The sequence below is a fragment of the Bicyclus anynana genome, chromosome Z, assembly GCF_947172395.1.
Source record: "Bicyclus anynana chromosome Z, ilBicAnyn1.1, whole genome shotgun sequence".
Lineage (NCBI taxonomy): Eukaryota > Metazoa > Arthropoda > Insecta > Lepidoptera > Nymphalidae > Bicyclus > Bicyclus anynana.
Window position 1 is genome coordinate 8,858,667 of NC_069110.1, and position 19,131 is coordinate 8,877,797.

At 34.4% G+C, this 19,131-nt stretch overlaps 1 protein-coding gene across 1 annotated transcript in view; it reads right to left on the reverse strand.

Annotated features, from left to right (window-relative positions):
* Positions 1–14,387, reverse strand: part of LOC112057288 (tyrosine-protein kinase Abl) — a gene marked incomplete in the record, with an annotated part of 67,780 nt that extends 53,393 nt beyond the window's left edge. Inside the window, 1 exon segment of the mRNA XM_052890520.1 lies at positions 13,979–14,387. Coding sequence (XP_052746480.1) covers positions 13,979–14,105 — 127 coding nt within the window.
* Between the last annotated feature and the right edge of the window lie 4,744 nt (positions 14,388–19,131).

A 19,131-nucleotide genomic window follows, 5' to 3' on the forward strand; every position in this document is an offset into this window, starting at 1 on the left:
CCCGAGCATCCTGTATAATGATATATGTATTTAAGGTACGCAAAGTAATAAATAGTTGGTACATTGTTGACCGGGGAAGAAAGTAGGTGAGGACCTTAATTAGTACACGCGGGTTGGCAGTCGCACTCTTCGGATGATTCTCTATTTTTAACCGCAATAATACTTATATATCGACATAATATATTTATTACTTACAGGATATTAAAATCCTAAATCCACGAGGACAAAGTCGCGGACAATAACAAGTCACAATAATTTACTCAAGTCGTACAGATTTTTGACGGCCTCCGTGGCGCAGTGGTTTGCGCGATGGATTCACGTAACGAAGGTCCTGGGTTCGATCCCCGGCTGGGCAGATTGAGATTTTCTTAATTTGTCCAGGTCTGGCTGGTGGGAGGCTTCAGCCGTGGCTAGTTACCACCCTACCGGCAAAGACGTACCGCCAAGCGATTTAGCGTTCCGGTACGATGCCGTGTAGAAACCGAAAGGGGTGTGGATTTTCATCCTCCTCCTAACAAGTTAGCCCGCTTCCATCTTAGACTGCATCACTTACCATCAGGTGAGAAGGGCTAACTTGTACAGAATAAAAAAAAATATATTCAAATATGTAGCAAACAAATCAGTATAAGATAAATCGATGTAGGTACAACTTGATTTAGTGTATTGTTCTGTTTCAAAGTGTATTTGTAAGTATTCTTTGATTTTAAGGCACTCTTTCGGTATTTCTCAGACTTTAATCTTTACTTTGCTTTAAGGTTGTCAAATACTAATTATTTTTTATTGATCAGGTATTCTTACGTCGTGCGAAAGTAAGTTCCGTGCCTAGTACCTACGTAAGTTTGCACTGTTACGTAATGAGATAACATAATATAAAAAAAAATATTCCTTTCGGTTTAGGGTTTAAGAAATATAGACCCTCAACTGTTATTCATTAATGATAAGAAATAGATACTTATAGATAGAAAAACGATAGATAATGTTCACAGTCATCATCATCACCATATCAGCCGATGGACGTCCTCTGCAGGACATGACATCTTTTGTAGGAATTTGTACTTTTGAATTTGAACCATTACTTCGTCATAAGAGTAAATTAATTTAAAATCTATACTCGTATCTACAGAAAAAAATATAATACCAATAGTATAAGCACCATTAAAACTGACAAGTCTATGAGGCACAGCTTTGATGAATGTTGTGTTTATTAAATTTCTATAATAAATTTGAAAAAGCAGTTGAGTACACTTAGGCCACCTCAAAGGTTTTGAGTTCCCCCGTAAAAACTTTTATGTCTACACTCTGTGCGAGCCCAGTCAACTATTCAGTATACTTGAATGTTGGACTGTTTTATTTGTGTTGAACAAACTTATTACCACGACCTTAGACGCTCCGATTTTCTGGGATATTTATTTTCTGATTCAAGATGCAATGCATAAAATGCGTTGAGAGAAAGGTAAAATACAGAGTTATGCATAATTTTTGGCTAATTTAATCTGTGAGATTTACAATAAACTATTTTTAAGTTGTCAATAAAATCAATGAATCCAGACTTTTCAGATTTAATGAAGTTGATAGTATTTCTGATCATCGATTTTATAAAGCCCTATAGGTACGTATCACCCCATATCAAGGGCTCATATTTAGTGGAGGTACTCAATAATATGCAAGTTATATACTGCCTGGGTTACAGGTCTGTAGGTAAATGTGTGAATGATAAAAATCATCTACCCATAACAAATACACTGTCAGCTTACTTTGAGCCTAGATAGTGATGTGTGTATTGTTTATAATTATTTATCCCTGGGATGTAATGCAGTGACTGCGCTTCATTCTCGCCTCGATCTCGTCCGAGCTCGTCCGTGCGTGATAAGGCCACTATAGACCTTGACGAGACGCCGTGAACATTGACATTCTTTTGTTGTTGACATCTAATCAACTCGCACGAAACGTTTCGCATCGACGTTTCTAATTAGAACTGTTAAGATGTGGAATGCTCTTCCGATGCCTGTTTCCTGACACATGACTAGTTCACGTTCAATACAAGAGTGCATAAGCATTTCTAGGCAAGCGTACTCCTACCTAGACCTTATCATTGCTTTTCACCATTCACCAGACATGATTGTAATTAAGCAAAAACCTATTTAGGAAAATAAACCTCATATATGTACATTATTTAGATATTCTATTTAATTAATGTAAAGGTTGAATTGTAACAGTAAGGTGTACAATCAGGTGCGCTTATGTGTGAAACTAAGAGAGTGTAAGCAAAGCAGAAACATGCCTTCCTCCAAGCCATACATTTTAATTAAAATGTAGGGTTTGGAGAGAACTTAAGACTAGGATTTACACATAATACTATACGCTATGATGGAGTTAGGAGCTTGGCTCTTTATGAGATCTGATAATTTTTATATGCATTTGCCTTATTACTTTCTGTGAAAATGAAAATCTTTCGTTGTAGTACTTATTATTATGTTTGTTTTCTTTTCTTTTGTGTATTGTATTCTTCTATCTACATATCTTTTTTAGTTAAATTGACTAGACTTTAAAGGAAACGATTTACGACACTGAGTAAAAGTATACAATATGCCATCAAAAAAACACTTTTAAAATATACCAATTCGAGCAACTCAGTTGTTCTACAGTATAAGGTTGTGAGATCCATATAATAGTCGGTTACTTAATTCAGTCCATAATTAAGGGACCTTCTTTCTCAAGATATTACGTAATAAGCTAACTTAACAACACAATATATTGACCATGTAAATTTAAAAAAAGCCTTTTATATAAAATTAATATAAATTATAGATAACTCAATGTTTAACAACTAATTTGTTTAAACAGGTCAAATCCTGAGTTTCACTCGAACCCAAATAAAAGTCGCATCCCACACGTATCTCAGAAGCTCATTCCACATATGGGCATCGCAGGCCGAGCGAGACACTGACTCACCGGGAGACAGCACAATCATTATCCTCATCATTATACAAAGTGCTTTTTATTAAAGTTCTGTAGATGTTTCAGTTCATTTAAGGCCACTATGCCCGTTTCCATCTTGAAAAATCTTGAAAATTAGTGGTATAACTCCAGAAAGTATGAGAAAGCTAAAAAACAATATTCAACTGGTCTATGATCCGGCATTAGAAATATATACCCTCATCTGTTATTTTGTAGTGATAAGAATTAAATGATAGATATTATTCACACACACATTAAATTGCAGCCAGACCCTTTTTTCATACACCCAATACAGTTAAATTAAGCATAGAATAAGCCTTCATTTGACATATTAGAAGACTAAATCGCTAATGAGGGTATGTAAATAACATGAGTCAACTTTATATCTACCCCTCAGTGTGTTTAATTCTTTTGGGTATATTATATTAACTAGTGAACGATTTTTGTTATTAACCAATGAGAGGAGATTAAATAAATTAAAAAAAAAATACTATATGGCCGCAACTTATCTAGGCAACGTGTAAGTACGTGAATATGAATGTGAATATTTTCTATCCCAAATTAATAACAGATGAGCGTATACATTTCTTATGCTGGATCTCGTACTAAACTGAAAACATAATAACAAAAACATCATGCGGATGGTTTTGAAGGCGGAAGATATAATACAATGTAATTTTTCGCTGTTTAATGTAGCACAGTTTTGTTTTTTTCCGTACGGTATGTTACAGATACAGTAGTAACTAGGTACGACGATTACTACAAAAATTAGTCCCGAGCTGGCAATCATATATAATTATTGACAACTAGCGAACACGGTCAAGCTTTGCTTTGACTCATTCCCTAGCCATATCTTATTCTACTCCCACCCTATACCTGCTCTACCCTACCCCCACCTATCCTACATAACCCTACCCCTACCCCTGAAAAAACTCCGTAAGAACCATCCTCGTACTTCAACGAGTAATCTAAAAAAAGAAGAAAAAGTTCGCCTTTCCCGAGATTTGCGCTCAGCAACACATTCAGCGATTAATTTTTATATTATAGATATTTTCAACAGCAAAAAAATATTTTATTGTCTACCGATGCATCCCAGGAAGATGCGAAAAGTACTCATATAGAACATTTGAATTTTGTTATTTAATGTTAAAGCTTTATCAAAATTAAAATCCTGATGTACTCTTACTTATCAAAAAAATATATTGTCTTCATGTACTTACTACTACTATGTTTAATTACAATACGCTAAAAATCATCGATTCCTTGTACTTTGCTATAAATAGAGCTCTGTGAAGCTTTAGATTGCCTCACACGTGGAAAGCTGTGAACAAGTGTAACTGTCCCAATTTCATTTGTACCTACTCGCACAGGTGTCTCATTATCTACAAAAATAAAAACCGGCTAAGTGCGTGTCTGGCTACCCGCAGCGTAGGGTTCCGTGGATTAAGGTAGCACATTAATCCCTTATATAATGCACAAAAATACCGATAACCATACCCCACACTATGGGATAGACGGCATAAAAATTTTATGCCGGTATATATTTCATCACGGTATACCCACGGGAACAGGAACTACGCGGGTGAAACCGCGGGACGTCTTCTAGTGTAGTAAAATAGTTATTTCTAAGTGTCGCCACACACGGGCCACACGCGACAGTCACTACCGTCTCAAGAAGCAAAAATGGGCCACAAAAGTAACTGAACCCGCGACAGCCACTTGTGGCCGATGTGATCGACACTCTCGGTCGGTGGCTGCTACTTTCCGTCTCTAACAGGTTTACTAAGATAAGAGAGAGCGGGATGCGGAATCGCGCGCGTGGCGTGTGGCGCCGTTTAGTGGCAGGTGCGGGCCACAAGAAGCGAGCAGCGACGATTATAGCGTGTGACGGCAACCGGCGTCAACCGTGTGCGGCGAGTCCATATAAAATGTATGAAAACTACAGGAAATATGCCGGTAGCGGCGTTTTGTGGTTGTGGACGATGGCCCGTGTGCGGGAGCCCTAAAAGAAGGCCAGAAGCCATTATGTTTACGTCTGCTTATTGTCTAAATCTAACAGCGCGCCCTCAAGTCATGTTACCTATTTGAAATCTAATTAAAATACAATGCTGTATAACATAGATTATCGCATTGTGCCAGTCAAGGTCGATGTGAAATCTAAACGGGCTTCAATTGCAGGAAATAAGCAACGAACAGTGATCTCTACTAGATATATTAAACGGTGTTCTTGACCGCACTATTAAACGTACTGGTAAATAGAAATCAATACTACTTAGTGCGTCTTTTCAATCTTCTGACGTATTATGGAGTGAACATTAATAGCTTTTTAGTAAACATACTTTTACTTAGGTATTTCTCGGAGTCCTGTGAATTACTGCGCAGATTTTAAGGTAATTTTTATAACAACATGAATTCTTATAAAAATTACCTTAAAAACTGTAAAATGTTACATCACAGTAATATTATAAGGGCGAAAGTTTGTGTGTGTAAAAGTGTGAGTGTAAGTGTGTATGTTTGTTTCTAATTTGCGCTACGACTACTGAAGCGATTTAGTTGAAATTTAGAATGGAAATAGATTTAACTCTGGATTAACATATAGACAAGTTTTTATCCCGGAAAATCCACGGTTCCGGATTTGTGAAAAACTAAATACCGCACGGACGAACTCGCGGGCGTCCATCGGTTTATTTATAGTTAATTTGTAATTATTATATGTATAGCGTAGATAATAATTACAAATTGAATTTGAATGAATGAAAAGTCTGCTTTAGATTTCAGTTTTTTTTTTGAGATTAGGAAAATCCATACTCAAATTATAAATGCGAAAGTAAGTCTGTCTGTTACCTTTTCACTACGCTACCTAAACTACTGAACCAATTTCGATTAAACTTGGTAGGTATAGAGATAAAGAAGGGCTTAGAGCAAAACATAACATGCTTTTTCTATCGGAAAATGTCATCGTTTCTGCGGGATTTGTAAAAAAAAAACTAAATTTCACTCGAAGTTACGTTCTAATTAAACTAAGATATAGCCAATATAGTGAGCCAACTTTAAAGGTGTTGTGTTGTGTTATTACGTTCCCATCATATTCTCATCTCAACTATTTTGTAAGTGACGAAGCAGTTTAACATAGCAGCGATCTAAGCGGGAACAATCATAGTAGATTAAATAAAGTACGCCAAACTTCTAGGTGTCATAGTTCCGGAATGTGCAATCGCTTAGCGAATGTTAAATCGGCATAACCACAGGGTATTAATAGAATCTTTTGTTTTTTCGCAGTGTATCCGAATTTGAAAAAATACAGATTTCGATTTTTCTAATTTAGATTGAATCTGAATACAGTGCTCGCCACGAGTCTTTATGTTTGTGAAGTTGGCTGCGGAATCGGTATGCGCATTCGTACAGACGCGAACACACCCCGCCCACGTTTTTGTACCCTTATTTATTCATTGCGCAGTCATTTGTTGCTAACTTCACAAACACAAAGATCCGTGGCGAGCACTGTACAATGTACATACATGCATCCGAATTGATGCACATGTTATTCAACGTAAGACTCGATTCACAGTAGATATTTCGCAAGCGTTCAAACAATTAATGTAACTGTTTTATAAAATGTAACTTTACATAAATCAAAGTCCTCTTCCGCGTCTGTCTGTATGTTTGCTTGTGTGTCAGTTTGTTATAAACTTGAAAATTACTGAAAGCATTTTCATGTACTTTTACCAATAGAAAAGCATTTTCATGTACTTTTACCAATAGAATGAGAATGAGAATGATAAGGAAGGTTTAGGTATATAATTTGTCAAGGGTTGAACTAATATTATGACGGTAGTGTACAAGCGTTCAAACAATTAATTTAACTGTTTTATAAAATGTAACTTTACATAGGGAGGGATTACAATGTAACTTTGCATAAGGGATTTTCATTTAATTTTATTAATAGATAGTGATTTTTAAGGAAGGTTTAGGTATATAATGATGGTACATGACAGTAATTGTTGGAGTGGCGGAAAGAAATTGAGTCCTCTTGTGATTCTAACAAGAACACTGCCCTAATACTCGTACCTTAGAGATATAATAAAACAAATAATAACGGGATAATATAGTTATTCCACTTATAATATATTTATAAGTGGAATAACTATTCCACTGAGCACACACATGCACAATTTTGTGTTTAATTCCATTATATATTTATGTATGTACAGTTTTTAAAGTTCCTAAACATACAACTCGACATTGTATATGTATATTTAAGTATTATTTGTTAAATAAATTTGGTTATTTACTGTGCGACTCAATGAAATGCGGGAATTAGCCGTTGTAATTTTGTTCGCCTCAGTTTTGATGGGCTAGTGACATATCTGTATTATAAAATCTTTGGCTCAATATCATACAAGTATTCAATATAAGTTTATAAGACTTAACCATAACTTTGAGATATTATCTGATTCATACAACACTGTAGCGGGTCGAGACCTCATTCAACTTCAACATAACTTATTTATTATTTACTAACGTACGGTGCGTCCGTTCCCGCGGGAATACGGGAATAAAATGTAGCTTACGTTATTCACCGATAGTGTGGTATATGTATAGTGTGGTGATAGGTTTCATATTTATAAATCATATATTTTAGGGCCCTTAGAGCTAAAACGTACTAGGGGTTAACCGCGGCGCTAATAACCTTTTTCCCAGTTTTAACTCAACGTGACATTTTTTATATTAGTAATCTTAAACGCGTAAATAACAAAAATAGTTGTAAATTTGTTTGAACGTCTATACAAACGAATTTACGTCATAATTCTATACTATTTATTTGAGCGATCCACATCTGCACTGCTAAAATATTTTTGTATCTCTAAAACTATTACTATCGCAAATACACTATTACTTCTACAAAATTGCTCAATATAGCAGATGCTCCTTGGTTTCACTCGATTACTTCCTGTTTTTGTGAGAATACAGGAATTAAATATAGCTAGTGTTAATCAAGGATCATGTAGGATTCTAATGGATTCTAAAAAATCAATTTTTCAAGTATGTCTGTATATTCAGAGCACAGAAAAGAAAAAGCTAACGCGCGATTCAGAGTATTGCCCTTCAATATAAACGCATAAAATATTTCAATAATATTAGTAGGTATAAATATAATAACTACAACAAAAAAATTGTCAAATTCCCAACTAAGTATATATCATAACTATTGAATAGTGACATATTTATATGTAACATATTTATAGTTATCACATTTTTGACGGCCTCCGTGGCGCAGTGGTATGCGCAGTGGATTTACAAGACGGAGGTCCTGGGTTCGATTCCCCGCTGGGTCGATTGTGGTTTTCTTAATTGGCCCAGGTCTGGCTGGTGGGAGGCTTCGGCCGTGGCTAGTTACCACCCTACCGACAAAGACGTGCCGCCAAGCGATCTAGCGTTCCGGCACGATGTCGTGTTGAAACCGAAAAGAGTGTGGATTTCATCCTACTTGTAACAAGTTAGCCCGCTTCCATCTTAGATTGCATCCTCACTTAACATCAGGTGAGACTGTAGTCAAGGGCTAACTTGAAGAGCATAAAAAAAAATATCATTTTCGTTGTAGGAAGCTTTCAATTCAAAACTCTCACAGTAAACGCATTTGATAATAAAGATTTTTTATGAGACGATCGTCAGGTTGGGAGCGGAAGCGTGGACTCGTGTATTAACACACAATTGTTTTACGTGTTCTTGTCCGACCTCATCCTACACTTTACGTTAGGCTTGTCACTACACCACATTCAGTTTGTCTGTTAAAACGTTTTGAATAGGGATTGTTGGAGCACATTTTTGATAAATTAGTTTATAGAGATAGGTGATAGGAAAGAACACCATTTTATAATTTAAGACGTGAAGGATTTTTAAATAAACGATACTGAAGCCAAAAATATTTATTTCATTTTTTGTCTGCCTGTCCGTGATTTTGTTGACCAGGCATCACACTAGAACTACTAAATAAATTCAAATGAAACTCGATACGATTTGAGACCTTAGTACCTAAAACCATTTAAATCAGTCAGTTTAATGTTTTTTTCGTTGACTGTTTATAATTTTTACATTTTTTGCGAGCGGCTTTTAATTTTTTCCAAAACTATCTACATGCAATTCCGAATCGAATGCCGCCTCAACCATAGTTCTAGGAGAAGGAGAAAAATAATGACTTAAATGGCTCATGTACTCGTAAATCAGAGTAAATATGAATTTGGTAGCTTGTCTACTTTTCGAAATTGTATGCATTGCCAGTTATAGTCTGGCAAGTTTGTTGATGACACTCCCATGAAATGCTGGCGACGAAGGCGTAGGTATGAATTCGTGCGTGCGGGGAAATAAGGTGCATCAGTCGTCGGTTTTACATTCATCGCTAAACGCCCCCCCGGCCTGCGCAAATCATCGGGAGTGTTACGTGCGAAGTTGCCAAGCTACAATTTTAGATGTCAGACAATATAAAATAGTAATTTGTAATATTAGTAGACTAGTTTACAACAATATTCCAATCTACGAGTAGAAATTCCTAGTGGAAGTTGAAGACATAAGCTAAGGCACTTTGATTTGAGTGCTTCGGCTGATGTCGTACTTGTAATTGAAGGTCTAAAGACAAATTAATAAGAGAATGGACGAATTTCATTCTCATATAAAGCACAGAATTCACACGATCTGCGCTAAAAGTCCCTGACGGAACAGTGAACAGAATGGTTTGGATTAGAAAAGGAATCTTTAACAAGGGAGCTCATGAAAAATTTAAAAATCTGGCACCGAAGGATCATGGGCTGGTGGGCAGATGGCTCACGCAAGCAGTAAGCAAACAGCGTGTCCAACACCTACCTCTTTGCACTCGGGTACCTCCTACAGAAGATTGTTACTATAGTAGAGAAGAGGTCTCTCTGGGATATGGTATTTTCGAATGTGATGTCTTTAACAACTTGAAACATGGACACCAGAAACCTGGTTGTCCATATGCTGTCTAGCGAAAACGAGTAACAGTCATAAAGACAAAAGCTGTAGAAAATAATGATGAGAAAAGAGGAAAGAGAAAATATATAGAGACAGTTATCATGATGAAATGCACACAGTTCCGTGTTGACGTGAAAAAGGATGAAAACAGTCATTGGACTAATCACAGATTGGCCTTGAAAGAAAAACACAATAAATACACAACATGACTTCAATGATAAAATTGATAGTGTTAGCAGGATAGTGATAAGACTGTTGAGATATTATTACAACTTACTATCATTATGCAAATTGTTTATTATGTACATAAATAACATAATAGCTCTGCTAAAATCATACATACTGGTAATATATATGGGTTGTCTTGTTAACAGTACGAAATATTCTACAGGATGAAGCTGACATTCAAGCTTACTAAAATAACGAAATAAATGTTGTCCAAAAATGAAAGATATTAACACATTATTTTCAAAAATATTTGTGGATCACTGGACATGTGAATAATTGCAGGGTTAAGGATAACCTTGACAGTTAACTAACACTCTCCTTATCCTCTTGTGTTGTTCTGTCTGCTTAAGTTAAATTTAGTAAGATCCTACTAGAGGAGCTTTGGATACCAGTTCTAATATAGACCTTGCTGCAGTTGTAGTATGGCCAAGGCAAGCTTCTTTAAGCAAGTTATAGAAAGATGTTGCTGGTAATTCTCTTGTACCCAAGTGTAATATTTATTCACTTTTAAAGTGTGGTCTTTCAGAATATTTAGTCTCCCATAACACAGTAAGCTCTACAAGTACTATATGTTTGGTATGTTCGGAAAAAAGGAAAATGTCTGAAATAGAACTCGAAATAGCAATATCTTCTGGGATTTTATAATGTTTTTCATACAAGCAATATATAATAGATTATTTTGAGTCTAACTTCATTTGTTTTAAAGGGCCACAGCAGCATAAAATATATTTCAATTCAGTACACTTAATCAAGGAACATAGTTCTAAAATAATCTATTTAGGTGTCTCACTGATGACCCAAACACTCATGCCAAAATAAACAATAAATATTTTCTTATTCATAATATTAAAAATTATTGTGTACCTATTTTGGTTATAAAGATTAACCTTGGACCAAGGAAATTGCTTTTATAAGCAATGTTTTTTGTAACTCTATTTAATTCATTATTAATAATAAAAAGAATTGAAGTTTTAAAAACAGATGAAATTTTGTTGCTCCATTTTGTGGAAATAATAATGGCCATAAATAACATTACACTGTTGTAGCTTTAAAATGCGACTACACTTTGTTTCATGTAGGATAGTGTGGGTGACCATATGGTTGGGATTACTTAAATTTAATTTAATTTTTCATTTGTGTGTTTCTAAAATTTAACATTCGCTTTGCAATTAAGTATGGTCTGGGAATACTTTATGCCTTCAACTATGAAGAAATTACTTAAGTACGCCAGTTTAAATTATCAATTCTAATATTAAGTTTCTTTATTTTCTACTCCCATAACTTGGTTATGTTTTTTTCCTCTAATGAGTACATCCAAACTTAAGGAAATAGATTGTATAATTGTTCCAGATTTAATTTATTCATGTGCCTGTTGATTTTTAATTTATTCAAAGTGTCGACTCCCCTTTTCTAGTGTCATCATCATTAGCAACCCATATTTGGCTCACTGTTGAGCATGAATCTCCTCTCAGAATGTCAGGAGTTAGGCAGGAGGTAGGTAGGTAGTCCACCACGCTGGCCCAAAGCATTTTGGCAGACTTCACACACCTAGAGAATTACGAAAATTCTCAGGTATGCCGGGTTCCTCGACAAATTGCTTGTTTGTGAATTTACACCAAAAAAGAGAAGTTTAAACAGCTTTTTTCCTACGGGCGATTACATCTTCTGGAGTTTTCTGCATTCTGAGGTATTATACATTTGTGATTATTGTTGTGAACTAATGTCATATCAATTTATTGAGTTGTACATTTATATTCTACCCTATTCTAAAAGCTTATTGAGTACTATAAATTACAGGAAATTATGTAACATCTAAACATTTGAGCAGGCAGTATATAAAACAAGAGAGCTAAGAGTCACTCAATGTAACTCTTTCAGCACTGTATTACACTTGACATAGTTACACCATTCACTAGCAACATTCAGAATTTCGCACGCCAGCAGAAATCTTAAAATAACCAACAAATTAAAAAATAAATGAATATACTTAACACATCATTATCAAGCACCAAAGATTCAACACTGATAAACAATTGATGAGTTCCTTAATGATTGAGATTCTTGAAAGCCATTGGATCTGCTTCTACTTTCACACAGGAAGTAAAACTAAAGAATATTTTCATGATCTTAACAAATGTAAATTATTATTATTTTTTTTCAAAAGAGCAACTGTTGAGTTTTTTGCTGGCTCTTCTGAACCTGCTTTCCGAACCAGTGGTAGAGATTTTACAAATAATCAAAATTTACATTTCAAAAGTGCTTGTAAACTAAGCCTGCTTGAAATAAATGAATTTTAAATAAATGTGAAGGGTCATTCATCACAAAATCTCGATAATTAGTTGACATATAAGGATCAAATTTGGCAGGGAGGTAGTTTATAGTTAGTAGGTATCCGCTAAGAATGGATTCTGCAATAGGGCCGGATTAAGGAGGTCTAAGGGCGGATGAAGTCGCGGGCGTTCGCTAGTTATACTAATATAATGAATAAACCCACCCAGCCACTGGAAAACATCCTTGCTCATTACAAACATTTTCCAGTTGTGGGAATCGAACCCATGCCTGTGGATGCAGAAAACAGGGTCACTACCCACTCTACTGCTAAGCTGTGATGAAAAAATGTGCTTGAACTTTTATTAGCCACTGAAAAAAAACAGTCTATATTTCAACCTAGGACAGATTATATTTTAAGTTAATTCATAGATTACTTTTATATCTCTCTTCTCTCTGTTATGTTTCAGCTAAATAAGTCCAATAGTTTCAGTGTGAAAGAGTAACAAACATACAAACTTTCACCTTTGTAATGTTAAGTGTGTTATTATGATAGTGTGATTAGTGTGGTAGTGTGATTAATATGATAGATACTTGATAGACAGTGTGAACTTGTTGTGTTTTGTTACTTTCCCCAAGTTACAGTCCTGTAAGATTCTAGAGAGCTAGTGTCCTGAATATTTATCACTAGAAACAATTTTTTTTTTAGGGTTTTAGGCCACATTTTATAATTAGGTGATTTGAATAAGCTCTGAATATGAGATATCCCTATCAGATGCCATTGTAAATTTTAATGATTCTCTTATAAATAATATCACTTGGAAGTATGATATGAGTGAGGCAAATTGTGACATGTATGTATTTATGTTTTATTTATTTATTTATTATAAAACCTTAGAAGTCAGAAGTTGAAAAGTTATTGCGACGTAAATTATCAGTTTTCATTGAATTTATTATGTACTTCAGCTTTACTTAGCTCAGTTATTATTATTTTATTTGGCTTTCATTTGTCTTTTATCAAAAATGGACCCACACAAGCATTGTATTCTGTTTCAACAAAATTTTACATGAACCTATCAATGGCAGTCACACTTTAAAAAATCCTTAAAATACAACTGAATAGAACTAGCCAATAATTTTGTAGTTATTAAATGAGCATTTTATCAAATTTAACAATAAACTTTCTGTGTATAAAGAAGCTTTTATTGCATGATTTTAGAGTCCTAGTTACAAATACATGATAAGCAATGTCACATTAATCTGTTTTCAGGTACATTCTTGAAGGATTATATTTTACACAAATACAAGTTATATTTAAAATAAACGTTTTTAATAAAAACCATAAATTCACTATTATCTTTAAATTACAATTTTTTATGATATAACTAAAGGCTGCTTATAGTGTTGTGAAGACTGATGACATGATTTATTAAAGCTCTTATGTACAAAGAAATTCATCTATTGTTATCGTAAAATTGTTGAGCTTTCGATTTACAAGGATGGTACAGGAACATTGAATCTGTATAGGGTGACTCACCGCTGTGTTCAGTGAATATGTTCGAGCCAAGCATGCGGGGGTCCTTCGGTACTCGCGGCTTGCTCCGGGCCGAGCGCATGGACGCGCCGCTCGAAGTTCCACGCTCCTTCGCCTGCTGGGCGCCCATCTTGTATCGTCGCCGCCACCCTCTCGGCTACGATGCCGGCCACCGACTCCTCGCACAGTCCTCAGATACACTAATTCAATAAGTCTATCGATACAACGTACACAATCTCCATCCTCAACAAAGCTTTACAGTCCCATTATTTCACATTCAAAACGAGACCTAACTAATATTAATAAAATATAAGTTCGAAATCAACCATTTATGATAAAGACATTACCGCATTTAATTATACGTTTTGTAAAAAACACAACCTCCGCCATTATACGCGAGTTCCGCTTATGACATATTGTTTAGGTTTGATTTTGACGTCGATTTTTAGTTAACATTGGATGTGTGGCAGCACTGTCGCCACTATTCTCTATACTCTCTGCAAGTAGTTGATACAAAATATTAATTCTCTGTCTACGATAAATCGCATTCGCAACATGGTCTAAGTTCGCAACTCATTTCTCCATGAAAATGATTTAGAGTAACTAACTTATAGTCTGTTTTTTAATTCCGTAGAATTCTGACATTTCTATTTCCGGTTCCATTTGTCAGTCACTTTTGAAATTTCAATTGCCACAAACCTTTTTTCTGCTGTTTGTTTCATCAAACCAAACTAAAAATCATTCTTAATATAAAAATTGATTTCACCTAAATTTATTACAGAATTATTTAGTACTTTAAATAAGCAAAATCTAAATAATCCACACTTTGAAGTATTATAACAATAATTTATTTTGCTGTTTTAGGAAAATATAAACATCAAAAGTGATTATAGAAAGTTTTATTTATTAATTAGCATCATCATCAACATCATTATCATCATAGTCATATACCTCAATAATAAAAGTATCGTTAACATTGTCAATTAAGTGGTCAATTTGGTGGTGGTGGTGGTGATCCTCGCCACCTGACCCTTAACCTGCTAGGCCCAACTCGATTGGGTTGAACTTGCAATGTTAAGGTGTAAACGAATATCAGTGATACTCTGTTGTACTGCTAAGTTATCTAAGATGAATGTATTATATATTTATGTTGATGATTTATAGTTATAGATACAGGTGGGATAAAAGTAGCCCAACGGTGGTTCTAGGTAATGTACCTAGAACCATTCTACTTGCAGAACCTCGCAGTATCACCCGCATAGTTTCCGTTGTCTTAAGAATAAGGAGATGAAATATATGGCCTATAGCTTCCAAACAGTAAAAGAATTTTTCATTCCAAGACTGTAATGGCGGCGATTCTAGTGTTAACAAATAACAGCTGTCCGGTGCCTCTAAAGGATAAAGACAAAAATTATTGGTGTTTATAAAGCTATGGAAATTGCATTTGAACATAAATTAAATTGAAATGAAATTTTATATAGTCGAAAATAACAACATACTACATTTTATCATAAAGGTTTGTGAAATCTGCTCTGGTCTGGCTAGTTGATGATATTTTTTCCCACGTCATTTCTATCGAATTTAATATTTTGTAAATTGTGTTACTTAAAATTAAGATAATGTTATATTTATTTATAATTTAATTGAATCTTAGGTGTAAATTTCATTCTTAGAATCGAAAGAATAAGTTTCGTTTTAGTTCAACTTGTCATCTTTTTTCATGGGAACTGTTTTACATATAGAAACACCGGAAACGGAAATTGAATTGTCAGAATTCTACGGAATGATTGATGACTAATAACTGTTAACCACTTTGACTATTTAGACTATGGAATGGACCTGTTTCGCATCCCAATTCACCAACAAAAAAATCTGTAGTTTTGTTGAGGGGGACGAGGTAAACTCATACATCGAAAATATTTCACACGATTAAATATATAGTGTCCATATACTACACACAACTATAAATTTGACTCGCAATACACACACGCGTAATTTTTACAAAGACTACAACACATCGCTTAGACTATCCACAGAATATATATATACATGATATTATGCTCTTCCGTCAAAAGAATCGATTCTTTTTAGAAATTGTTTTTATTACTAATTTATAAAAATTAAGGTGGACATACTCACAAATTAAACGTTACACCATCTTTTACTAAACTACTAGTTTTTAGCGGTTTTTCATGCCGTTCAACTACACAAACCGGCATTTTTAGGGAGCTCTTTACACGACGAAAACGTTACATCAATGAAACATCAGTTCCACAGCAACAGCTTTTATAAACGCGTTAGATCATTGCGGACGGATTTTAGTAACGGATAGTGAGACAGATCCTGTTATTAATGGTCGAAGGTAAATCATAAATTCTCAAATATTAGTCAAATGGTTGGCCGGTGAAAGGTAATAGCAGATGGCGCCTCTGCGATTTGGTGCCTTAATATACTATGGTCCGTGACGTTTTAAAGCGGGAAATTTAAGAGTAGCGCATTTTAAAAACAAAATGCAATCTTTGAAATGTTAGACCTATATAAAAATGCTTTAAGACAGTGTGACTTCACATTTTACCTTAAACTGCTTTCATATTACCTACTTAACTTATTTAATACGACATAAACCGTAAATAGCCGTGATAGCCCAGTGGATATGAGCCTGCTTCCGATTCCGGAAAGTGTGGGTTCGAATCCCTTCCGGAGCATGCACTTGCAACTTTTCAGTTGTGTGCATTTACGAAATTAGATATCACGTGTCTCAAATGGTGAAGGAAAACATTGTGAGGAAACATGCATACCAGAGAATTTTCTTAATTCTCTGCGTGTGTGAAGTCTACCAATCCGCATTGGTCCAGCGTGGTGGACTATTGGCTTAACCCCTCTCACTCTGAGAAGAGACTCGGGCTCACCAGTAAGTCGAATATGGCTTGATAACGAAGCCGTAAATAAATATGGATGCCTAATTAATATACGTAATTACTGTTTAAGTTTAAAATAATCCTAGATTTTTATGTGAACACTTTGATTATATTTTTGGCCCAAATTAATTCATCATGGCCTGGCCTCCTTTTATGAGAGAGGATATGGATTTTAAATCCACCACACTGCTTCTTAAAATTTTACGGTTTTGAAGTTTTTTGATTTTTCTACCAAATAAAAAATCAATTTAACTTAAAAACCGTGAAATTTCGGCTAACATATTATATTGCGTTGCCTCGCTAACCATTACCCCTCTGGCAAAGATTTGTTTGGTAATTACGAAAGAGCTATCATCCAGGAAGTATTAGATCCTTCGACAGTTATCATACAAATGCTCGATTTCGGAAGATATAAATAGTTCATATTACAAACTCAAGACATATGCCGCCTGAATGTATTAATTTTAAAATTCCTAAAATATATTGCTCCACTAGCGTAAACATGGATGTGGAACAAGTACGACGATATATTTTTCCCGGAAATAAATTTATTATGGAAATAAAGCAACTGGGTCTTGAATTAGATACGCCTTGCATTGCTATTATATGACAGTAGACTATTTTAATATGTAATTGTAGGTATTTCTAAAATTGCCATAGGTTTTCCTAGAAAATCAGTCCAGGATTGATACAGAGCTAAAAATTGGCCATAAATTAGGACAATTAAAGAAAACTCATGATGCTAATATTTTCAAAGAAACTATTAAATATTTGCCTAATTAGTTAAATTACTTTTTATATGTGGGCTTATAAATAATTCGTATCCCTTTGACATACTATTCGTTGCACCATCAGTGACAGACGACAGTTATAATAAGGATTTGACACTAACTTGACACGTTTAGTCAAAATACGACAATATATAGTGTCAAATACCTAGGAAAACTGTCAGTTTGTTAAATTTGATGTGAATATTTAACAATGACGCATTGTTGATTTTGACATTGACAACCTGCGTTTGCAAAGACAACTGATAATAATCAGTGAAATACGTTTGCAAAGCTGGGTCGGTGTGAAAATAATGAAATCAGCTTATTTTCCCTGTTGGCGATTATTATTTCGGCTAAGATTCTAATGGAGTAATCTAGTAAAATATACAAGTTTTTTAGTAATTTTTTTGTAACTAGAGGTTATGCTTAATTAATTTGTAACGATAATAACCTTTGACCTGACCTTTCGATGATTTGTGACTGTCATTAGGTATCTGATGAAAACGAGAGACAGTTATGGAAACTCCTCATCGGTTATGACCTCACGTTTTTATTTGATATTCATATTTCGTAGAGGTGAACGTGGACTAAAATTTTTAATGCGAGTGAAAGTAAGTAAGTAGTACGTAGGTGATTTTGAGAAAATTGTCTCATATTTTAAGGATTTATATATATACTGCAGTCTTACTCGATGTGTACTGTTTTCCAAAAAACAAAAATAGAAATGAGGATATAAGTCGCTATTCATTTCTGGCCTAATAATAATTTTAATTAACTTGATACCTTGATTAACTAAATAAATTTGATTTAAAAGCTTAGAACAATTAGATATTATAGTTAACATAATTTGAATAACATTTTATAAAAAAAACAATACATGCAATTACATGCGTTTTCTAGTTTTCTAGTATACAAGAAGAGTTATTCACTAAATATGTAAAAATATACATATTTTTAAAACCGAATTCAATATCACAAAAATGTTTCCACTAAACTAACATCATAATATGTTCAAAGTAATACATATTATGTATTACTTTGAACGCGGTGCCAAGACATTGCAAGAAATACTTCACAATTGGCTAGTTGACACCTTTTTTAAAAAGGTCTAAAATTATTAATAGTAGTCTAGTTAAAGTAGAATTTAAAAAAAATATATATTATATTTTTTGAGATATAAATACATAAAAATTGATGGTGATGATGATGATTCATCATGTCAGGATATGATGATGGAAACTTGAAGACATCGAGAGGAACTTTCAAAAATTATATGGAGGACTAGCGTGGTCGCTAAAGCTCGACAAAAACTGTACATTCAATACTGCCCCTGTAGCCAAGTAGCACGTCGATTCTCTTTCTTCTATCGCAAACGCTTCAAAAACTAGAAAAATATATGGGAATGACAATTGCTATCGACAGGTCATGTGATCAAGATATGTCATTCATTCTCATACATTTTTCTTGT